This window comes from Chelonoidis abingdonii, chromosome 23 (genome assembly GCF_003597395.2).
Source record: "Chelonoidis abingdonii isolate Lonesome George chromosome 23, CheloAbing_2.0, whole genome shotgun sequence".
In the NCBI taxonomy this organism is placed as follows: domain Eukaryota; kingdom Metazoa; phylum Chordata; order Testudines; family Testudinidae; genus Chelonoidis; species Chelonoidis abingdonii.
In genome coordinates, this window is record NC_133791.1 from 14,006,204 (window position 1) to 14,031,196 (window position 24,993).

Below are 24,993 nucleotides of genomic sequence, written 5' to 3' on the forward strand. Positions count from 1 at the left end.
ACATCCCTGTAACCCCTAGCTGTGGTCCTTCCAGAACAGGATTGAAGCCCATTAGCGGAACAGCCTTGCACTTCTGCTGCCCATTCCAGTGGATAAACAGACGTTCTCGCTCTCCAGGGTTTTCCAACTGTCGCCTCTCCTGGACGCTAAACTCACACACTGAATGCAAATAAACAGCAACAGGTTTGATTGGGTAGTCTTAAGCTTTTGCTCACTTCAAGGATTTTTATTTGTTTGCCACGTAGAGTATCTGCCATCCAGGCGCTGCAGGGACACTCACTGATTGAGCTGGAAAGATTAGCCAGAGATAACGACGAGCTGGATTTCTCTGAACAGGGGGCATAGCTAATGAATTAGCAAGGGTTTCCTTCTTCACAGACGCCAACAAATGCTTTGGTAAACAGCCGAGTAGTAGGGTCCTTATTTTCTCGTCCTGGTCCAGGGAGGAGGGACCCAAACCAAAACCTGGTCAAACAGACCGTGGAACCAGACCACACAGACTTTGCATGTTTTGGCCTGCGTCACTAACTCAAAATGTTATTGCAACCTGTAGAACGGGTAGCTGAGGCATGGTGGACAGTGGCTGCAGCAGATTAGGTGCAGTGTGCAGAGCTAGGACTAGATCAGGGAAGAGGCGTGAATGGCAGCTGTCAGGACCAAGTCAGGAACTAGGAGGTGGCAGCTCAGTGAAAAGAGAGGCCAGAGTGGGAGTACTCAGGACGAGGAGTGGGCCAGTGATGCAGTGGAGGAGATGAATAGCTGCGGTTGCAGCAGGTGAAGGTGTGAGTCATGCTTATTCAATGAGCGTTAGAATGCACCTTTGCCTCTTCTGGCCCCTCCTCCCTGCCCCGCTGGGACGCAAGGTTCCCCTGGGCAATGAGCTCACTGTGGCTGGCCTGCCTGCTATTTGTTTGACTTTCTTTCGTTCCATTTAGTTTGTTCGTTTGGTTCATTTCGCTTGCTTGGGGAATGAAAACAACAAAAATAAAAGGAGGCTCTCTAGTGAGAGGAAGGGGGGCTGGGGTGTTGGAGCTGCGGATCCTGACCCAGACCCAGCAGCACCAGGTTCTGACTCACCCGGTTACTGTGCATTATTTTTAGTGGTGTTGGTGTCAGGGGCTGTTCCCATCAAGTGTCACTGAGTCAGGTGCTCCTCCAAACTGTATGGAGTGTAGGGACCCGATTCAGTGAAGTGCCCCACACCAGCCATGCCATTGACGTCAATGCAGTGGAAGGTGCTAAGCATCTCAAAGGAAAGGCCTCTGTGCCTTGTAGGATTGGCTTCTACCTATAACAACTGCTGTCTGCAAAATGCTGAGTGTCCTCCTCACCTGTTGATGTCAGCATCCAGCACCTTCACAGAATCAGGCTCCTATTTGAGAGGCTTTCATATCAGGACTAAACCCAAATATGAATTTCACCGGGGGGTGGGGGGCGATTGTGTGTTTTTCTACAGTGGACACAATCAGAACCACATAACCCCAAATGTGTGTGTGTGTGTGTGTGAGAGAGAGAGAGAGAGACCTCACAGCAAGCCAGGAGCACATTGCTTACCTAGACTGGCCTCAAGTACACATGGACCATAGCATTACCAGGCTGTGGCACTTGATTTGGGTGCCACATCTGCTAAGGGCATCAGTGCCAATTTCACGCTGTGGGGTTTATTCCATAAGTTCAGGGCCAGTTTTCCAAAGGGCCCAGCTCGCCTGAATAACAAAGACACAACAATTTTGAAAATTAAGCCCTGACTCTTGATAGTAAGGGTCCCTTTAAGAAAAAGAAAAGACTAATTATGTAACTGAAATCCGTTTTCCTGTGTTGTTCACCTTCTCCCTCGATCCCTTCCTCCTGAAAACAAATCTAGGTATCTCGTGATTTCATAATCATGAGCTGTCATTTTGGGATGCCGCCGGCAATTTCCCTGCTTCTCCCTGCTGCTTTCACGGCTGATGCTCAGTCCTGTCTCTAACCCAGGCTGATGTCCTCCTTTCCCTTGGGACGACCTTTCTTTCACTGCTATGCTGTTTAGTCACATTTTTGTGTCGAGAACAAACCCGAGCCCTTGTTTTTATAAAGCGTCCAAGATCTGAGTGACAAGAGCAGGTTGTAAACTCATGGAAAATGCCACGTTTTGGTCATTTGCAAAACTATTTCTGTGGGCTGGTGACAAAGAATGTGAGTCCTAAATGGGCTTGTGTTGTTCACTGAACAAACCAAACTGTACCGAATGTAGGGACCCAACTCTGTGTAGTGCTCAGCGCCAGCCACGCCATTGAAGTCAATGCAGTGGAGGGTGCTAAGCATCTCAGAGGAAGGGTCTCTATGCCTTGCGGGATTGGGTTCTACCTGTAACAAGCACTGTCTGCAAAATGCTGAGCACCCTCCTCTCCCGTTGAAGTGAAGGCTCAGCCCTTCCACAGAATCCGGCCCATGTTTATCAGTGTTTCCAGAAGACAATGAGGTTAATGGCAGGCAGGTTCTTTTCAGTCTGCTTTATTAGAGATGGGTCCAAGCTAGAACATAAATTCGGATCCCTTTTGAATGTTTGGTGGTGGGATTCAGATTTAACCCTTGGATCTGTTCCTTCGTGTGCAAAGTAAACAGCACAGGTGGCAAAAAGCCAAAAAGGAGTTTCAAAAATGCTTGGCTCCTTAGTATAAATGATTTGTATTATGGTAGCATAGTTTGATAGCTTCATGGAGTTTAAAGGCTGAAGGGACCATTAGATCATTTAGTCTGGCCTCCTGAATATTACAGGCCACTAAGTTTCACCCAAATTCCCTGTGTGGAGCCCAATGACTTAAACCAGTGATACTCAGACTGAGTCTCTGAGCTGCTCTTTAATGGGTTTCCTGCGGCTCTTTGCACATGCAGTCTTAAAACACTCTGTGATTTAATTATTAATCAAACTAAGTTATTAACCAGTCAGGAGTCTTCTACGATGTTATTAGTCAATTGTAGTTGATAAAGGAATAATATTTGGTCAATTATTTTGCTGTGAGAATATACATAAAAATATACATCAACTAAGTATTTCCCATCCTACTGTTTACATTGCACTCTATAGTACTATAGAAAATGAGACCATGAATTCACACGACTGTGGCTTCTTTGAGTAACGTTGGTCCTAATTTGGCTCCTGAACCCCTGAGGTCTGAGTATCACTTACTTAAACTAAAGTATTTTAGTCCTCTGCATCTAGAGGCCCAACAGCCCCCTTGTCCTTGTTCCTGTACAAACATACAGTAAGACAGTCCTGGCCCCGAGGAGTTTACAGTCTAACTAGACAAGGCAGACAAGGGATGGATGGGAGCAACAGAGTCACAATGGCTGCGTCTACACTTGGCTGCGTGTAGAGTACAGGCACTGCACGTGGAGCTACGTGCTGAAGTGAAAGGCTCTGGCCCCAGGGAAAGGCTCCAGCACTGGGATGCCATGCTGCTAAAAATAGTCGTGTACATATGGGAGGCACTGTCTGGATGTGTAGAAAGCTGTGTGAGGTATATATGCTGTGGGGTTCAGGCCTGTAGGGCTCTCTACTCTGCTAAACTATGCCTCACCAGCTACATTGTTGTTTATACCTGTGCTAGCTGAGTGTGTGGTGTCTGTACTCCACATTTTGCTGTAAGTGTGTAGACATTCCTAAAGAGGTGAAGTGACCTGCACAAGGTCACACAGTACGTCAGTGGCAGAACCAGGTCTTCTGGTCCTAGTCCAGTGCCATATCCACTAGCTCGCGCTGCCTCTGTCACTGATGATGATCCAAAATATTATTGCATTATGAATATTGGTAAGGGCTTTTTATATCATTTTTTCTTGTCATTGTCCCTTTTAGCAGAGTTAAGGGATAACAAAGGAATCTGTGTTCCTGCTCTTTAAAGTTACCTGTTCAAACATAAAGATCATGTTGTTCTTAAATGTCATTGCTGCCCTTGATCCAGCCTAGGGATAATACCATTTCTTTCACATCTTGTTGGCCTTGCGGCTGTGCTGGTCTTTTAGAAGAGGAGGAAATGCTCTGTAGTAAAAGTCAAGTCAAATTATGTTACTCACCGAGTTCTAGTAAAGCAGAACAGGGGGCCAGAGAAAACAAATGATTTGCTATTAAGAGGCCAAGTGATTTTTATAGCCTGGTTGATGGATATTTCATTGGCCAGAAATCATTTTGATCAATTTCTGCAAAGACCACCTGCACTGTTCTTAGGGTGAAACTCACCCCAACTAGCTCGAGGTCTACACACCACTTAAGTCATCAAGACGGGGTTTTAAGTGTGATGCAAGTGGTGCATACACATAATGCTGGCTATGCTATGCACCAGGGGTTGGGTTCTACCTCCTTCCCGTGCTTTTTCTGTGCAAAACCTCTTCCTCTTAGAACAGAGGTGGGCAAACTTTTGGCCTAAGGGCCACATCAGGGTTCCAAAACTGTATGGAGGGCTGGGTAAGGAAGGCTGTGCCTCCCCAAACAGCCTGGCCTCTGCCCCCTCCCACTTCCTGTCCCCTGACTGCCCCCCTCAGAACTCCTGACCCATCCAATCCCCCATGTTCCTTGTCCCCTGAATGCCCCCTCCTGGGACCCCCTGCCCTAAGTGCCCCCCTGGGACTCCATCTAACCTCCCCTGCTTCCTGACTGCCCTGACCCCTATCCACACCCCCACCCCCTGACAGGCCCCCCAGGACTCCCACACCTATCCAACCGCCCCCATTCCCCATCCCCTGAGGCCCCCCCCAGAACTTCCTCCCCATCCAACTGTCCACTGACTGCCCCTCGGGACACTCTGTCCCTTATCCAACACCCCTCCTGCCTGCTCCTTGCCCCCTTACCGTGCCACTCAGAGCAGCATGCTGAGGCTGCGGGGGAAGAGGGATAGCAGGGGAGGGGCTGGGGGATAGCCTCACCTGCCAGCAGCTCAAAGGCTGGGCAGGACAGTCCCATGGGCCGGATGTGGCCCTCAGGCCATAGTTTGCCCACCTCTGTCTTAGAACATTCTCTTCATAATGTCTGCGCCTTGTAGGCCAAGGCTGGGATATTCTGCCTAGCTGAATTCAGCACCTAACTCCCATTGGATTTCAAGAGGATTTGAGTGCTTAACTCCCTTAGGGTTCTTTGAATATCCCAGCCCAAATCCTGAGAGGTGCTGAGCACTGTAACTGGCATTGAAGTTAGTTGACATCAGGGGGAGCAGCAGGAGCTTAGCATCTTTCAGGCTGGACCCTGTGATGGTAAATCTCCGGGACAATGGCAAAGCAGGTTCCCTGCAGCAGGGTGGGATGGGTAATGCAGTCAGTCTTTTGTCCTGTTACCCAAGTGATTGCGTCCCCTCTTGGTGTGTCCGTGGAGCTGCCCAGATCTAGCCTTGGGTAGAAGTTGTCCATTAACCCAGCAAATCAAGTTTTTACAAGGGTAGGAGGAAGACATACAGCACATAGAGGGAACAGCACTAAAGGATCCCAAAGCACTTCATGGACTACACGCATACTGCACCATGGAAATGCTGCTGCTTCCAGATTGTTTGACAGGGCACAGCAACAGGACACGCAGGCCAAGAAGTGAAGAGAAATACGTAGTGCAGTCTGGGCAGGCTGGCTGTAATTACCGTACCGAGCATCCATGAATCCTTTTCTTACCCTCCCTCCTGGAATGCCCACAGACTTTAATGGGAATCGAATAGGCCCAGGGAGAGGAGAATCCACCCAGTGTGTTTTTGTTTGATGCTGCGGCTCCTGTTGCTGTCCCGTAGCGCTGGGAATCGAGCTTCCTCGCTGACACTGTGGAGTCCTGTGTCACTGCAGTTCTGCAGCTTTGAAATCCCACCCGTCCAGCCCACAGGAACTCCATGTTACTCGGCTGATTTCTTTTACTGCCACCCATAACGTGCATCATTGACTTCTCTAGTCCTTCCTCAGGCAAAAATGCCCATTGTGCAGTGAGAGTCTTGACTGAGTAAGGAACTGAAAATTAGGCCCAGTGATGACTGTTTCCTTGTTGCTGTTTGGTCCAGGAAATCAGGTTGCTACCTGAGTCACTGCATGTTGTTCTGATCATGGGTTGTTGCGTCCTGACTTTGGAGCATGAGGTAGTCCTGGGGAGTGAGTTCATGAGGGGCCCACTTGTTGGGTGGCGTAACTCCATTGCAATTAGTAGTTATACCAAAAGAGAACTTGGCCCATGAGCTGTTGTACCCTGAGCTAGGACGCCGCCTCTACTCATGCAGTGTAAATTCTGCTCTGTTAACCTGTGTAACTCTGGCGTGACTTCACGGCCTCCATACACAAGGGGGGTGGAGTGGAGCATTTGCTTGGTGATGCTGCTCTAATAAGCACTTCAGAACACAGATAGGTCCTCGCTCACACCATTGTCTGTCTGGGCGTCATTGGAGTTACCTCAGATTCAACTGATGTAACGGGGAACAGTTGACCTATTTGAACTGTGATCTCTAATGTACTCGTTACCTTAGAACCTAGGCATCATTTCCACAATCGAGATTCACCACTACCAGTCAGCCACTCCGCCCCTCTCCTAACCCTTGGGGGCCGCTTTTCAGGAGAACTCTGCTGGGGCCTTTACCTGTCCCTTTACAAAGAGAGGAGTTTTGCATCATGCTCTAAAGGTACCTGAGCTAGGTACTGCTCTGTACTTTTTGACTTGTCTTTATCTGATTAACCCTTTGTGCATCTTGAATACGAAGCCTCTAACTTTCAGGGGACAGAGCTCTGAGACCACTCATGCTTCTGCTTTGGGTACCCTCACTGAAAGAGACACCAAAGATCTTGTTCTGGACGTCACTGGATTTTAGAGTCAGCAGGCAACTGCCCCCAAGAGGAAGCCACATCACATTCCCTGCCATAGGGCAAATGGCCAACTGCTGTCCTTATGTCTTAAGAACTGCAGATTGGAAGATCCCACTAGGGAGGATGGAGAGACAGAACAAGCCATCCTCCTCCTCCTAAGCACGGGCTGGGTTCAGAAACAGAGCTGGCGATGAGGTTGTTGTGCCTGATCTAGAGGAATGAAAGGCTCTACTGCTTTCCCCAGGCAGCACGAAGCAGGAGGGAAGGGAATTAAAACAAGCATGTTATAGATGAATACATTTCCTGGATTCTGACTAGCAACCTTCACCGCTCTGTCGATGCACTTTCACAATATAAATTCAGGGTCGCTTGTCAAGCATCTCTCTGCCTCAGCCTTATGCACAGTCTCCCGTGAGTGAAGTGGAGTCAACTGCATCCATGCAGCACTGTGGCCTGTTGCTGGATAAGCAGCGTTGGTGCCGCCAGGGCAGCCGTGCTGGGCTCCTGAGCTTCTGCTGACCAACCTTTGCCCCCAGCATGTCATGTGGGCATTCTGGACCAATGGTCAATCTGCTGCAAATTCATCCTAGCTCTGGAATTGAAGACTCTGCCATGAGTCACTGGACAGATCATTGATTTGCAACAGATTTCTAGACTTGGGCCTCTGTCACAAAATACTAGTAACCTCCATACAGATAACACACCACAACATACTGGATTTGCTGGAAATGAATCAATTGACACAGGTGTACTTGGTTAGCTGAACCGTCTCTTGCTATTTGTTTGTACAGTGCTTCGCCCAGCAGAGCCCAGATCTCGGATGAGGACTCTTAAGAGCTACCATAATACAAATCTTACACTGAATTTAGCCTTTCCTTCTCCTCAGACACAGGGTCCTATTCTCTTCGTCTTTATAATGAGATTCCATGAATGTTACACACTGTGTATGAAGTTTCTTTCTTTCTTTCTTTTTCTTTCTTTTTTTCAACACATAGCTTTACACACAGAGAGACATTTCTGGAATCTTAGTTTGTGTGTGTGTGTGTATAGAGAGATGAGTATGTCTGTATTACACGCACACTTTCTCTTTCCTTTTAAAATATTGTTCAGATTTTTTTTAAAAGTTATTTTTCCCATTAAAAACTTTATTTAAAACCCCTCCACTTTTCTATTTTGTTTTGTCTGAATGAGCTATTTAGAATGAACTAACAGGACAAGGAAGAGGAAGAATATTGAGAAAATAAGGACTTTAAAAGTAATAATTGGTCTCTTAGAGAGCAGACACCATTCTAGGTTTACGGTGCAAGAAAGCTGGTGAATTTAAGACCAGGTTAATTTGCTCTGCTTCTCAAGAAAGGTGCTGTAGGGTTATATAGATAACTACAGAGGAGCCTTCTACCTCTTTGCCTATAGGGCACCTTTAGGAGGCAGTTGTGAGGAGAATGCAAATGGCAAAGTATAAATCCAATTTGAAATTTCATGGTCATTTATTTCATCAGCAGACTTAGCTCCCAGGACACTGATGATTTTCTCTCCTTTTTTCAACTGGAAGTCAGTGTTCGAGCTTTTGATTACTTGTCTCGGTTCTACAGCGGCCGTTGGTGCTGGGTGAAGCGCCACCATTTTGTAGGGGCCATTTTGTGTTTGAATTTTACATGAGCTGGTATGTTCTGGGCTAAATCCTTAGTGTAAACAGTTATAATTTATTATTGGAATTACAGTACCATTGTGCTGGGTGCTGTACAAACACGTAATGAGAGACACAAGAGCGGACAGTCTAAAGAGGAGAGCTAGTCAAGTGGTGGGAGATAGTGAGGATTCGTTTCCCCCATTTTACAGGGGGATCTGAGGCACAGAGAGGTGAAATGACTGGCCCAATGTCACACAGAGAACTTGTGGTGGAGCCAGGAATCAAACCCAGGTCTTCTGAGTCTCAGCCACAAGGCCCTTCTTCTTTCTCTTCTTGACTATAGTGGAGCTACCACTTTCTACTAGATGAGGCTTCACCTCTTTCCCCTTCACACTTTCTCCTCTGACTTTAGCTTTGAGCTTCGTGTTGGAATGAACCCAAAAATATCAAAGTGAAATTTCTCCGCAACTGCCAAATATTGCCTGGTTTTGGGTGGTTTTACCCCAAGCTACAAATCAGCCCAGGCTTGCATGAAACTTGGCTAGGTTCACTCCGAGCCTTGCAACCTTTCCACGAACCTGGCCTTGAATCCTGTTCCCCAGAAGCCCTGACCGAGCTTCAGATAACAGTTCCTTGACCACCCATCCCCATCACATTATCTGGATCGTGTCTTCTGATGATTGAACCTGTTACACTCTGCCTGTCAAAGTAAAACTTGCCAAGGCATAATACCAGCAGGTGAGCAAGAGTCATTGCCTAATTTTTAAGGGTGGGCCTGCATTTATGCTATTTGAAGCTCTGCTTTGCATGACACATTTCATGGACATGCATATGCTATTTGGGCTGCATAACGTTGGTTTACAACTGCTCCATCTCCCTGTGACCTTACCTCAGGCTTCCCAGACATCTGAATGCTTCTTCAGCTCTCTGGACCTGTTTGCCCCGTTCTCAAGGCAATCTCACTTAGTGCTAGACGCTGGGGGTTGCTGATGCTCAGCACATCACAGGATTTGGCCCTTTAAAGATCACATGTGGCTGGGTTGGGTTTTCTTAACCATGAAGTATAAACTGCGTTGGCCTCTTTCCCACCATCCAATCAGAAGCTGTAGTGAAATCCCTTCAAAGCCTGAAGCTTGTTAGGACCCATCTGTTCTTCACATGGTGTCTTAGGAGATGGCTCTGTTCACCTTTGTGCACTGCTGGTTAGATCAGCAGCAAGCAGAAGAGCATCATCTTGTCACTATGACAACTTCTGCATCTCCTTATCTAGCAGGAATCACTGGTAACCAGCTGATGAAGGATTTTTTTCACCCTAAAAGAGACAAGAAGAAGGCCCTGACCCAAAAGACTCTGAATGGAAATGTATCCAGATGACACACAGTCCAGTCCCCCTTTCTTTGCCCCCCAGGGTCAGTCACAAATTAAAACCCAGGCATCCCAAATAAAAACCCTAACAAGCTTCTTCCATCCATAGTAATTTAATTAGCTAATACCCACTCCCTATGCACTTTCCCATGAGACTTTTAATCAGTTAACCAGTTAGGAACTGGCAAGCAAATTTGTACAGGAGGTATCGTTAAATAAAAAGCTGACCATCTTGTCAGCCTCTGCTATCTATATCTATATAAATAGACACAGTACAAGGGAGCATAGTGGTATTGGTTCTGCAGATGTGACTAATGCTAGTTGGCTAACAAAAGCCCACAATTGGTCAGTGCCACAAACATACAAGCCCAGACCTTCCTCCAGTCTTAGCCATGTGACTTTTTTTTTCCCCGTGGGAGGAGCCTAGCACCTTTGATATAAGTTGCAAAGAATCTGTTCTTGGGCAGGTTCATAGCTATGTAATTATAATGGCACAAGTATTGCTGCGGAAGCAGAACCACCCCTGGATTTGATTGTAACACAACAGGTAGTAATGGGAGAAGACCACAGCACATTTATTCACATCTCAGTGTGACATTAATAACATAGATCCTCCTCTCTGTCAGGGACAACTGGGACAGTTGGGACAACAGTAACTGGAGTTTCAAGTGCATGGTAAAGACTTACAGTGAGGACTGGCAACAGCGTGTTTCCTTATACCAGGTTTCAGCGTAGTAGCCGTGTCAGTCTGTATCAGCAAAAACAATGAGGAGTCCTTGTGGCACCTTAGAGACTAACAAATTTATTTGGGCATAAGCTTTCGTGGGCTAAGACCTACTTCATCAGATGCATGGAGTGGAAAATACAGTAGGAAGATATATGTGCATAGAATATGAAAAGATGGGAGTTGCCTCACCAATTCTAATGAGACAATTCAATTAAAGTGGACTGTTGTCAACAGGAGGAAAAATCGCTTTTGTAATGGTAATCAGGGTGACCCATTTCAAACAGTTGACAAGAAGTTGTGAGTAACAGTAGGGGGAAAATTAGCATGGGGAAATTAGTTTTTAGTTCTTGTAGTGACCCATCCACTCCCAGTCTTTATTCAGGCCTAATTTGTTAGTGTCCAGTTTGCAAATTAATTCCAGTTTTGTAGTTTCTCATTGGAGTCTGTTTTTGAAGTTTTTTTGTAGAAGAATTGCCACTTTTAAGTCTGTTATTGAGTGTCCAGGGAGGTTGAAGTGTTCTCTGACTGGTTTTTGAATGTTATAATTCTTGATGTCTGATTTGTGTCTATTTATTCTTTTGAATAGAAAAAAATGGTCCAGTCTCCATGCAAAATAATTTATGTATATGAATATATGTGTTTTGTTATGGTGTTCTAAACAGATTTCAGCAGGCAACATGTCAGAACCCTGTTATAGGGAGCTAAGCACCACTACCTCTTACAGAAAACACTGGCGAATGGGATGCATTAGCTCTGAAATGACTTGTCCTCTTTTGCTGGATCTGATCCCATAAGGTTTTGGGGTGTTTTCTTCCACCACTGTCTTGAAGTCAAGACAAGTCCTGTGTGGCTCACCAGCACCATGGACCAGACTCTGGTCTCCGTTATGGTGGTGCAAATCCATAGAAGTGAGTGGCGTTATCAGTGTAACTGAGCTGTCCTGTTGATGTGGGGTTCTGTGGACTTCAGCACTCCCTGTTTAGTCTGGATTGGGTTAACTGCTGTGTGGAGGTGGGGATCTGAGTTTAGCTGCTGGTGCTCCGGTGCAGATGCACTTGGCTGTTGGAAAGCCAAGGTAACCCTGCATGAAGAACTGCCCGGCGATTTCGCTCTGCAGATGACGCCTTCGAACACAATGGATCACTACAAGGATTATGCAAACAATAGGAGATGGGAAGTAACACATTGGCGAGGGATATATACCAGGATCAAAGATTTTCAGGCTCATAACCTGCTCAGTGGTATTACCAGCCGGTAGAGATGATTTATGCAGTGAATGTCCTGCCAGCCATGCTGCCGGCAGGTGTCTCAGCAATAGCAAGTTTACCTAAGGCTAAAAGTGAAAACTCTGAGCAGCTGATCAGCACATGCATTGTGGGACCATTCTTCTCAGAAGTACAGCTCCTCTGTTCTGGTAGCATTACTCCCTACCTGGCTGATAGGAGATCAGAAACTGTATCCTGCTATTTTCAGAGGGCAGCTGGGGTTGTTCAAATACCTGACTACGGCTGGACTAGCTCCATTTACAGAGAGATTCGGAGGCTGTAGAACTATGTGGCAGGTCTGCAGTCTCTGTGCTTGTTTCTACTTTTCCTTTCCGTTTCAAAGCATTACCTTTTCTGACGTACACTAGCAACTGTCCTGTAGAAATCTGAGGCAAGTGCTGTCCAAACCGTTGGCCAGCCAGTGAATCCAGGGGGGAGAGAACAGGCCTTTTCTTTTGGGATGGAGGGGATGAGGCAGAGTGGCACCCAGGACCGCTGGGTAGCAAAGAGATGGAATATCACTGGGACTAGGGGAAAAGGCAGGGCCACCAGCAAGGATTGAAGAGACAGTAGAACTTGATTAGGGAATGAAGGAGGCGGGGAGATGGAAGAGCATCAGGGACTGAGGGGAAGGGGTGATGTGGAGGATCAATAGAGGATGAGAGGAGGGTAACTGAGGGAAAGAATCAGGATGAAATGAGTGGGAAGATGGCGGAAATGAAGCATCAGCAAGAGTAAGCAGAAGGAGCATCAAACAGAAGGGGCTAGAAACATTAGGAAAGAGAATAACCGGTGAAGGATGAACAGGATTTGAGGGAGGATGAAACACTGATTCTTCTATTCCAGTGGATACAGAGAGAAGGGGAAAGTGAGGTATGGGATAGCAGGGCAAGAGGGGAAGAGGAGAGAAAGAAAGCAAGAGTGGAGAGAATCTGAGATTGGGGGTGAGGCTGGGAGTGGCCTAGTAGGAGAGAAGAGAAGATGGACGCAGAGCTTCAGCGGTGACTGGGTCTGACTGGAGGAGAGGAAGGAGAGAGGCAGAGGAAAAGGTTTGCTGCCCGAGGGGTGTGATCACTGTGTGCGCAGAATGTGGCCAGATGGGGTACCTGCTGCAATCTCACCATCAAGGCAACCAGAAGGTGGAGGGGAGGGAAACTCAGCTGTGGAAAACACGCTGCTTTTTGCCACAGAACACCTGAAAGGGTTAAAGGCTGGATACTAGCAGTCCTTTGCTGAGGGAGCTTAGACTCATTTGGCATCAGCAATGCAAGCGATGTCAAGCATTGGCCAGTTGTGTGCCACCATGTCAGCATCCAGGCTGGCATTGCCAAGCCAAACACCACTGACCAGCCAAGACAGCACAAGAAAGGCAGATGGTCGGAGCTGGCTCTTATTAAAATGAGAAAACAAAAACAAAACCCACTTCCAAAGAGTTTTATGAGGAAACAGAGCAACGTTGTTCAAAATTCTATAGTATTTTTCCCAGTTCGTCTTTAATCTCCAAAGTTGCAAGAGAGCAGCTGTGATGCTGGCAAAGAACATTGCATTGTAGGAAAACACTGCACATACACAGACGCTCCTGTTACTATTACAACAAAGGGTCAAGGCAGGTTTGATCCACCCCTGAGGCGCTCCCAGCACAAGCCATCCTGCATGCAATTCACAAGATCATTGAGGGCCCCATCCTGTGAGCTGTGGATAGCCCTCAATGCCCATTGGTTTCAGTGGGCGTTGATGGCACTCCAAACTAGCAGGATCATACACTAGCAGGGTGATGAGCACCAGCTCTGGCTGGAGAAACTTTGATGGAACCATATTCTGTCAGAATGTGCTGTTCTGGTGATATCAAAATACTTTGCGAAATCAGGCAAATTTCACCAGAATTCCCTTTTTGGGGAAAAAAAGGGCCGGGAGCATGCTGACCATGTCCAAAGAGGACATTTAGATGTTAAACAGAAACATTTTGTTCCGTATGCATTTTGAAATGACTTTTCATTTAAAATGTTCTATTTGTTCTGTATTGTATCTGCTACTGTAATACAATTATTTTTTTAAAGTCAAAATTGAAATGAAACGTTTAGGTTTTCTCAAAAGGTAACATTCAGTTGACCTCAAATACACAAACAATTCTGAACTTTCCTTCATGGAGAATTTCAAAATTTTCCGTCCCATTCAGAATGAAGCTAGATTTTGAAATCTCAAAATCCTTCACAAAACAGAACTTTCATCCTCCACACAGTTCTTCTGAGTGACCATGACCTCCCATTAGAGGAGCAGCTGTCCAGCACCTCTCAGGATCAAGCCCTTACTGTCTTGTATTCCCATGGCTGGGAATTCACTCATCTCTGAATAACAGAATAATGTGTGCAATCTCTGCTCTGCAATAGGCTTCCTGTGTGATGCTGGGCAGGTCCATTAGCCTCTGAGTGCCTCAGTTCCCCATACGTACATTGGATATAATAGACCTGCCCTGCTCATATGGGTGGGGTGAGGATAAATACATTACAGATCACAAGATGTTCAGAAACTATGGGGAAGGAGGCCATGGTAATACCATAGATAGATAATTAAAAACAGTAAACCAACAAAAATTAAACCATAACAGAATATGATCAAGACAACCTTTTGGATGCCTCTAAAGTAGCAATAATTTAAAAGAGGAGAAAACAAACCCTTCAAATTTTATTTCTCTCCCTATTTTAGAAAATCCATCTCTCCAGTCTAGAGCAGATTAAAATGACCAAATTCTCTCTCAGCCCCTGGGAAAGAGGATGTTTCTAATGGAAACTGCCAATTGACCTTCTCCCCTAGCTGTCGCCAGTCACCTCTTTTGCCTTCTTTCATGTCAGCATCGGGTCAGGGCGACGGGTCATTGTCTGACCCGAGTCATAACAAGAAGAGAGCGGGGCCTCACTTGGGAAGGTAGTAATTCCACATCCTAGATTTCAAACCACAATGTGGAGACAATGAGGGGTTTTTTGTTTTTTTCTCTTTCTCTCTCCCCTCTTCCTTTATAGTCAGTAACTGGTTCATAACCGCGGCGAGCCCGGGAAATACGGGTGGCCTCGCATGGGATTACAGCCTTATTTACAAAGAGCAAAATGAGCTCACATGCACAGCTGCTGCAAAAATGTGTGAAGTCAGCGTGCAGCACGGAGGCTTAGGAATGTTAGTCTTGAGTTGCAGGCAAGCCCCATACATAATGGATCCCCTGTCTGTGGAGGCTGGCTAGACAGCCTGTTTCGTGTCAGAAAGCACATATGGCTGGTGAAGGGATCTGAACCAAACTCTCAGATCCAAATGACTCTGGGCTTTGAAGGTTGTTGGTTCTGAATCTGAACCCTGTGGCCCAGCTCTGCTGGCTGGCTCAATAGAAATATTCCAGCTGCCACAAAGGGACAGTGCAGGATGCATCTACCAGTGTTCTAGAGCTCCTCCTGATTGTAAATTCACAGCCGGGGAGAGAGGCCTTACAATTGACTGCAAAAAGCTTCCAGGAAGGCAGTGTGATGTATGCCTATAGTGGTCCTGTGGGGCAGAGAGGAGACAGGACTGTGAGGTGACAAATCCAAAGGTGATCTTTACCTAGTCTGCTGGATGTTGGACTGTTGCTGATGATACGCTATAGGCTGTCACAGGGAGAAAGGCTGATGCCTGCTCTGAATGACATAATCTAATCGACCAGTGCCCCTGAAGCTGGTGGAGAGTGAAACGGAGATATACACTCCTAGCAGAAGAAGCAGGAATGAGATGAATATGACCCTGATTTTGGGAACTGCTCTTACTGTTTAGTTAAGAGATTTGTGATGTGCACGGCTCAGATTCTGAGGCAGATGTGACTGAGGTATAGAAGCACGTCTGCAGGAGACTCTCGGAAGGAAGACTTCAATGATAACCACTCCCGGTTATATGTCCCCTGTTCTGACTGTGGGAAGATGGGGATATAGAAGAAAAGATTTTGACCCTTGGTTTCATCCCATGCTAACTTGTTACATTCATTGCAATGGGGGAGCATGGCTTGTGATTAAGGCACATGGGACGGGGACTCAGGAGATCTGAGTTATGTTCTTGGCATTTCTGCTCACTGTGTGACTTTGGACAAGTTGTCACATCGTGCCTCAGTTTCCCCATATACTTACTACCATGCAGCCTGTGAGGCTTAGTTCACCATCGTTGGCAGCTGGAAGGGGCTGCAAGAAGGCAATATACTGTGGTTATTTGGGTTTCTGAGGCTATTGTGTAAGCTCCTTGGGGCTGAAACGTTGGCTTCTTGTGGTGTTTCTGCTCTGGACTCAGCTTGCCTCGAGGGGAGTGACTTCAGCAGTGTTCCAGTGCCCATTGGGATGGTGCAGCCTAGTTAGCTGCCTCTCGTTGCCTATGCCTAAAGCTCGCCCTGTGGGGGTGGGGAAAAATGATGAGCTATTTTGTAAGAAGTCTGCACATTGTGAGCTAGACACTAAAAGTGTCGGATCACCTTGACTCGGCCAAACCACAGGCCAGCCTTGAGCAGCTAGCAGGACAATTGTGTGAAACATATGACCTCATCTCATATGACCTCATCTCAGCAGCTGGAATGTGTTTGCCCGTCCGGGGTCCTAACCCATCCAATCAATCAGTATTTTACTCCACTTTGACCATTACAAGGCACAATAAAGAGACATACCTAAATCCGTGCACCCCAAGTGATGTCTGTCTTCTCCACCTGTTCGACGTGGCAGATAAATTACAAATAGGGCCTGGTTTTGAGGGCAGGAGCTGTAAAACGTCCTAAATGATAAAAACAAATCATGGCAGAAAATGTAACAACTTGTGCCTGTTCCCGTTGACTTCTTCCCATTCATATGTGACCTCTTCACTCTACAACATATTTTTACCCTCCAGTTATATTATATAGACACCTTTCCATTTCCCTCTCTTACTCTGTTGCTGTAGTATTTGTTCCCCCTCACTCCCATGCCATCTTCTTGCTTTCTGTTGGCTCATCTCCTGCCTTCCTGCTTGATGACTGCTTCCTGTACCCCATCTATGAGGTGCAATGCACCAGTAGAGCCATGTACCACTGCAAACAAAAATTGCTAATGAATTTAGTGCTGGTGAAAGGGGACAGGGTAGCTGCCCTAGACGAATGCCGCTTCAGGGCCAACTCCAGCTTTTTTGCTGCCTCAAGTGGCAAAGGGGGGGGGGGAGCCGTGATCGGCATCACTTCAGCAGCTGCTCTCCCGTACCGCTTCATTCTTCAGTGGCAGTTCGGTGGCCAGTCGTTCCCTCTGAGAGGGACTGAGGGACCCACAGCCGAATTCCCAGACATGCCGCCCCCTTCCATGATGGGCCGCCCAAGCAGCAGCTTGGTGCGCTGGGGCCTGGAGCCGGCCCTGCTCTTTACAACAGATACAGAGCTATCAGTGGCAGAGCAAGCTCCCCCCCACACCACGGCTACAGCTTGGGTGACCAGATGTCCCGATTTTACAGGGACAGTACCGATTTTTGAGTCTTTTTCTTATATAGGCTCCTATTACCCCCCATCGCCATCCTGATTTTTCACATTTGCTGTCTGGTCACCCTAGCTACAGCAGTGTGCCAAACCTGTCCTGGAGACCCCATTTCCAGGGGGAGTTCAGGCTCTGTGAGCCATTCCATCCTTGACCTCCGTTCTGGGATAGAGTTGCCAGTGGGAAGGGGTGAGTTTGTGTTGTGGACAGGGCTGGTGCAACCATTTAGGTGACCTAGGCGGCCGCCTACGGCGCTAGGATTTGGGGGATGCCATTTTCTTCAGCAGCGACTGCAGCGGCCTGATCTTCGGTCGCCCCAGTCGCCGCCGGCATTTAGGCGGAGGGAGCTGGGAAGGGGAGCGCGGTGAGGGCTGCCTGCAGCAAGTAGGGGGAGGGGGCGGCATGCAGGGGTACTCCCTGCCCCAGCTCACCCCTGCCCCGCCTCCTCACCGAGCATGCCGTGGCTGCTTCACTTCTCCCGCCTCCCAGGCTTGCGGCACCTAAGCTGATTGGCGTCACAGCCTGGGAGCAGCGAGAAGTGAAGCAGCGACGGCGTGCTCGGGGGTCCGTCTCGGAGCAGGGGTGAGCTGGGGTGGGGTGCCTCAGGGTGGAGGTGGGGAGTCGCAAGGGGTGCCTCAGGGCGGGGTGGGGGGAAGGCATAAGGTGGAAGTTTTGCCTAAGGTGCGAAACATCCTTGTACTGGCCCTGGTTGTGGATATTTATCCACTAGAAATTGGTCTGTGAAAGTCTGCTATCAAACAGCCAGTAGTCGGTAACAGCTTTCAGTCACTACCAAACTAAACTGGAGTCAAGCCAGTCACCCACAAGGCTGGATAGTCCATTTTCATGAGCCTGAGTCATCCAATGTCTCGTGTACAAGATAGTGTGACGTGGCTGAAGCTAACCTCCCCGTGCCTCAGTTTCCTCACCATTGTTATTAGCAATGTAGCTGCACTGTTGGCAATAATATGGTAGAGAAAGGGCTAGTATAGACACAGTTATTGTATAGATAGGACCTTGGAGAATAGCGGATAGGCAGCCTGCTGCTGCTACCCTTCCTTACTATTGGCACTGCCGTAGGGAAAGGGATTGTCTTCATGGGGACACTCACAAAAATGAATCTGAATCAACTTTTAAAATTGCGTTAAACCTCTTTGTAGACACTCTTCTTCAGAAGTAAATTGACCATAATTTGATTTAACTTAATTCACTTAATTCATGAACTTTAATTCTGAAGAAAAGTGTTCAGTTCACACACATATAATGTGGTTTAACTAAGACATGTTCAATTCACACCCTTAGTTCATTTGGATTACATTTACTGTGCGCCCCTATGTAGACAAGTTCTTAGGCACACAGGTACCTCATCCTTATTGAAAGTTGACGGTAAATTGCCTAAGTCACTTTGGCACTTTTGATGCCTAAACACCCCAATCAGTGCAGTCTCTACCCCCAGAGAGCAGAAAGTTTCGATAGACAAGACAAGATGTGTGTGGGGGAAACTGAGGCACAGAGAGGGGACACGACTTGCCCAATATCTCTCAGCAGGTCAGAGGCAGAGTTGGGAATACAGCTTGTGTCACCTAGTCTAGTGACCTATCCACTAGACTATGCTGCCTGCCGAGTTATTGATCCTCCAGTGTTATTCATAAGAGTAACCTAATAGAGTTCATTAATCACACAGGAGTTGCAGAGTATATGACAGATTTTGATTATATTGACTTATTTTCTTTGAAGAACAAGTTGGAAAGGGAAGAATCCTTCGCCCCAATATAAGGCAGCTAGTGCTGAATTCTCTCCCTCCTGTTTTCTACAAAGTGTCACCGACAAGGTCATCTACAGGACTCGGCAAAAAGTTGACCCGGTGAGTTGTGGTGACAAGAATTAGCTCAGAAATCAGGAGTTAGGGGGAGGCAGAGAGAGCTGGTGCCCAAAGAGCTTTTAAAAGCCACGAATTCTGACCTCCCTGTTCTGTGCACCTTCATTCTCTGCCTAGAAACCTCCCCGGGGTGGAAAACCACACCTCCCTGCCAATGACATCATGCTAGCACAGTCAGCAACCTGCCAAGAGGTCAAATTCCAAGCCGCACAGGTAGAGCACGCTGCACTTCCTGCCCTGCCGGGGAGGAGTCGGGGGAAGGAGAGTGAGAGTGACAGAATGCAATCTCCAGCCATTCGCAGGGCAGCCAAAAAATCTCCCAACATGAAATCGGACAGCGAGGAGAGCAAGCCAGGTATGTCTGTCCCAGTGGAACTGCACTGCCTTAGACACGGGTTAGGAGAGTTTGGAACAACACTTGTGTGTGCGTTGGTGAAAATTGCTGATTGAGTGAGTCCTCCTTTCAGGCCCTGCCTGTTGTTTGGATCATTACACGCCCAGTGATTTTTCCAAGCTGGTTGTTAATTGAAACAAACAGTCCTCCAGAATTCTGGTTAGTTGCTGTTCTTTCATTCCTTTGCTGTTGGGGAAAGTTCTGTGTCTGTGGGAGGAAAAGGGGGGGAAAAAAAATCAGCAACCCTGTCTGTTAAACGCAAGCATGTGTGGGCTGCAGATGTTCAAAGAGAGCTGTGTGGGAAAGTTCTTGCTTTTAAAACTCCTGAATGAGTGGTGAACTCGCGGAGTGGTTCTTTTAACCATTTGAGGCTCATGAACAGAAAGGCCAGACACGATACTTCTTGTTGGTCACTGCAATATTAAAAAGAAAGGTGAGTGCTCAGTCTGGGAATCTGCTTCCAGGAACAGCAGCCCAGAAAACCGGTCAAATATGTATGAAATATGACTGTCCTATTGCTAGTTTCAAAACTGTAGTGATCACTGTGCAGTGATGAGGTTATAAAATACAGTTTGCGACATGCTTGGCTTTAAAGCAATGGAGAGGCAGTTCATTCTTTGCCTCGGGTAATCTTGGTATCTGTCTTTGCTTCTGATGAGGCTGGTTGCAGTTTCATTTAATGCACATTAGGGCTTTCTTTTTTTCTGAACTGTTTAAGACTATTTGTAAACTCCTCCTCTGATACTGCCGAGTTACTCAGCAAATGGGTTAGAAATAACTGGGTTCTTCATAGTTTTTATATTCTCAGGTTGAAAGATTGGCTACAAATGGGGAAATTGCTGCATTTTTCAAACCGAGCACCACCACCAACTCGGAAAGGAAAATTACAGTGCTGAGAAGATACATGTGGTGTTAGGTTGATTTGTGTATAGTTAGCCCATCTCAGGTCATTACAGAAACCTGAGAAGAGAAGTTTAAGGTTATAAACTGCTTGCAAGCAGGTTGGAAGTTTACAAGTTGACCCTCTGTTTGAATTGCATGGTGCTTGTGAGTCGTTCAGATGTGGGGCTGCAGGAAGGTGCTGGAGAGGAATTGTATCCAGGCTGCCTGAATTGTGTATGAGGTGCGTGCTCATTCAAATGCAGATGAACCTGTGGATCAGACGAAAATCTTAGCATAAAGTGCCCCTAAGGAACTTGGGCCAGCTCCTCAGCTGATGTAAATGGATGGAGCTTCATTGCTCTGGCCCTTTATTTTGAGTGGGAAATAATTTTGAGTCTTCGCAATATTCCAGTTTTCCTACCTTATCTCCCATATACTGTCCTCACTCCCCCTTAGCCCTATCCCAAAGTACAGTCATTATGAAAGTCTGTGGTGGACTCTGTCCCACCGCATAAGGAACCTGCCAATTTCCGTTCAGACTTAGAAGGCTGGGAATGTGTAGCCAAAATGAGAATCTGATTGCCTGAACAGTGAACAGATCATCCTGTTTGTTGTTTGTTTTTTTAAAAAGCAGATGCAGTGAGTTGGTAAAACACAGGAACCGGGCAGTGTGAGTTAACTTGCAGTGTAGGGTTTCTACAGGGTTCAGCTATTTCGTGCTGAATAGAGGCTGGTGTGACTCCCGTGATAGTGTGATGTGTGTGTGTTATCTAGGTGTACTGCTGTAGTTGTAATAGTCTAAACTGCATCTGCAAGGGTGCATATCCCTATATAGAGAGATACACATACACAAGATTTGTAGAATGGTTTAAGCTCCTGAAATCAAAGGAGCTATAGACAATAATCCTCTGTCTGTGTGTCTGTGTCTGTGTGTGTGTACATGCACACACACACATACACAGGATTGTAACATAGTTGACTGTAGATCTGACTTCATGGTTGTCACCATGCTTGACAACTGTCTCTTTTGGAAATAATGGGGATAAAACCTAGATCTTCCCTGGTCTAAAAGCACAAGAATCTTACTGCTTGAACTTCAGCAGAATTCTTACCGGTTGTTAGCTGTATAGGCCATGTGACATACAGGTGAGCAATCTTGAGACCAACCAGGAGCGCGGACAGTTCATTACAACTTTAGTGCTGTGGCTTATTACGTTACTCCTAGTGTTGTCTGTGATATGAGTCAGTTTAACATTGCATCTGTAGTAGAGAGAGTCATTTTGAAACTTGAAAGAAGAGCAGACTGTTTTGAACAGAAATATTTGAAGCTTTATATTATTAAAAACCCTAAAAGGAAGGGTTGCTGTTTAGATTTGGCTCTCAAGTTCCAAGAATCAGGCCACTTACTTATTCAAGTGTCTGAATATGGAGTGGGGCGCCTCTTTTTGGGATGAAAGCGCTCAGCTTTGGAAGGGATCCTTGAAGATATCATTGAAAGTCAGTGGGAGCATGACACCTGCTGCTTAGTCTTCAGAGACCTTGACCATTAATCCTAGTTGATGTGGTAAGAGGGACTAAATCAATTTACGTTCCCATGTGAACCCCCTAACATTTAGTGGACATTTGTAGATTTTTATTTTCTCCAATAATTTACCTCTTCCCTGTATTCAAGAGATTTTTAAACATCGTGCTTCTCCTGCACCATCTATTATAGTAGTGCTTGATCCTCTCAGATACTGTAGTCAATGAGCATTGAGGGCACAATGCAGGATTAGGATCTTAGTTACTTTGCTTTATAATAAGCAATCCACATGAAATTCCTAAACAGATTAAATGTCCTCCATTTCCCCTCTCCCCCACCTCCCCCATGTGAATTTTGTTACAGTCTTAGAAAGCTTATTAGCAGCTTCTGTCAATGTCTTCCCTCTGTTAGCCGGTGTCCGTTAGAGATGGACAGGCCAGGCAAGAAGCTAATGTGCGTAGTTCTGGCTCTGCCCAAGCCTTTGACCAGTGCAAATATTCCGGCAGTTCAGTGGTTTCCTCTAGAAATTTCTGGCCCAGCATAGCTGCCCATTTAAGTTTAAGCCCCACTATCTATGGATTCTGCAGTGATCTCCTCCTTCCATCTTTCCACCTGCTCTGTTCCACTGCCTGAAAGCCTTGCACTCTGTTTGCTTCAGAGACTTTCCTTTGCAACTCATCCTCTGTATTCTGCTTTTCATGTGGAATACTTCAGCTTTATCCTTAACTTTAAAGGGACCCTCATTTAGACTTTATTTTAAAAAATTACAAAGACTAGATCCAAATATTTCCATGACATTTCTTTTCATTATAAAGGAAACTTTATTTGCTTGCCCCTGCAGCAATTTGCTAGGTCAGGAGAACCTGAAAGTAAGGTTGTCTAGCAATTGACTAGAGGCAAAACCGAAACCAACTAGACTATTTTATTAACCGCACTTGAAACCTCAGCTTTCAGCTGGGAAAGGCATTCAGCTTTTACACAAGTAGTTCGTGAGAAATTGCCTACTTAAAATTAGCTCAGAACTGAAGTAGGAGTGGGGATGAAAGCAAGATAGTAATCAGAATGGTGTGATTTTATAATTCCATAAATAGGCCGGGGGGGACCAGGTAAATGCTTTCAGGCCAGTGAACCTTTTCCAAGCAGTGGTACTGATTATTAAAGAAAAACAATGTGTTTAATGTGGTTCACAGTTGCTTGACACGCCCCAGCTTATATGTATTTGATTTTTCTCAGCACTATCATAAGCCTAGAATGGCCTCAGCCCATTCTGTCTCCTTGTCTTCCCCATTTGTACAAACAGCACAAGAACACTCGTGCATTAATTCTGAAATTATGTTCAAATCCACTAAGTGATAAAATTCTCCATAGCCAATGTTCATGCCTCCTTATAGGTCTCTCTTTAATCTATGAAAATGTTTCTTGCGCCTGCTTTTCTGAGCTGCTGGTGCGGGGAAGGAGGAGGAGAAGGAGTCCTATATGACCATAAAACAGCCATTATTGTCTTTAACTTCCACCCAAGCTGTGCTTGGAGCCTCAGCCAAAATAGTGTTGTCTTTTTTAGCATCCCCTTGCCACTATTGGCACCACTTACTCTGATCCATTTTGTCTATAATCATCCATAAAACAGTTCTATCCTTTCCTTTTAAAATTCCTGCTTGCTCTCTTTATCCTGCCCAGGCTTAGTTCGCATGACAATAAATTTGCTTATTCAGCTTGAAAAGCTGTCCCTTGAGCCATGCACTCATCCCTGTAATAAGTGATGATAAACTTTTCCAAACTCTCTTTGGCTTCAAATCCCCCTCCTCCCTCTGACAATGTTTATTGTGTTGATTAGGACACTGTGGAGAAAGGCGGGGGGGGGGGGGTATGTTTTCATTATGTGTTTGCAGAGAGGAAGGCTGGCCCACTGGTTAGGGTGCCAAATAGGCTGTGGGAGATCCAGATTCCCTGCTCTGCCACAGATAGATAACCCATGTGACCCTGGGCAAGTTACGTAGGCTATATCTACATTACAGCCTATTGGCAAAACTTACGTCGCTCAGGGGTATGAATATTCTATCCCCCTGAGCATAGTAAATTACACCATCATAAGCGTTCGTATGCACAGTGCTGTGTTGGCGGGAGAAGCTCGACATAGCTTCTGCCACTCACAGAGCTGTTTTTTTGTGCTGACGGGAGAGAGCTCTCCCATCAGCACAAAGCATCTTCACGACGTCTTTATAGAGCATCTTCACCTGCAGCGCTGTACGTATAGACATGGCCTTAGTCTGAAGATAAATACATCTAATATTTGAAAACACTCAGATACTGCAGTGCTGGGGGCCATAGAAGTATGACAGATGGTTTGTATGTACCTAGCACAATGAGACTCCCGGGCTCTGATCAGGGTCTCTAGGTGATACCACAATACATATAATAATAATAAAAAAAAGAAGAAGAATTACCTTTTATTTAACCCTTTACTCCCATCACCAAAATTCACTGTTCTCATCTTTACTAATCGATATGCTGTCCCAGCAATTTCCTCATATTGCAGATAGTGCTGCTCCCTCTGTGTGCCTGAGTATGGACCCTCTGTAATACACTGTACTGCTCTGTGTTTTCCATAAACAGCCACAAAATGTTGTGCTCTGAGAGCCACCCAGCTGCACATTCGCCCCTCTACACCTATTTATAAAATATCCGCTCTTAGCAGCAGTTGGTAATCTCGTAGAAAACACAGTTGTGCATCCCCTTGCTCTATTTCCAGAAAACATGTCATCGTTCGTTTTTCTTTTTAATGATCTCTTATTGTTTCTCTCTCAGTATCTCGCATAAATACCATAGGCTGCTCCCCGGGACTAGCTTGTCAAACCTCTTCTGCAAGAACTATAACTTTTGCCCCAGCAGACTAAGCCAAGTCCTGTTAACTTGGTCTCTCTTGTGCGACTCTATTGGAATGTCTGTGTACCCAGTGCAGCTTATATCCCTGTTTGTCTTTGTCTTGTTTATGTCACAGAAGTGGTCATGAAAGCTATCAGATCGACTGTGTCTATGCATGAACTTGAA

General features: G+C 46.2%; 1 protein-coding gene across 8 annotated transcripts in view; it reads left to right on the plus strand.

Annotated features, from left to right (window-relative positions):
- KAZN (kazrin, periplakin interacting protein) overlaps positions 1-24,993 on the plus strand; it is a 747,760-nt gene that overhangs the window by 524,095 nt on the left and 198,672 nt on the right. The window contains exon 1 of one of the 8 annotated variants that reach the window (XM_075060175.1): positions 19,409-19,502. The exons of the other annotated variants lie outside the window; for them this stretch is intronic. Coding sequence (XP_074916276.1) covers positions 19,427-19,502 — 76 coding nt within the window. The 5' untranslated portion in view covers positions 19,409-19,426. Of the gene's footprint in view, positions 1-19,408; positions 19,503-24,993 lie in introns of those variants that run through there. 8 annotated transcript variants of the gene reach the window in all.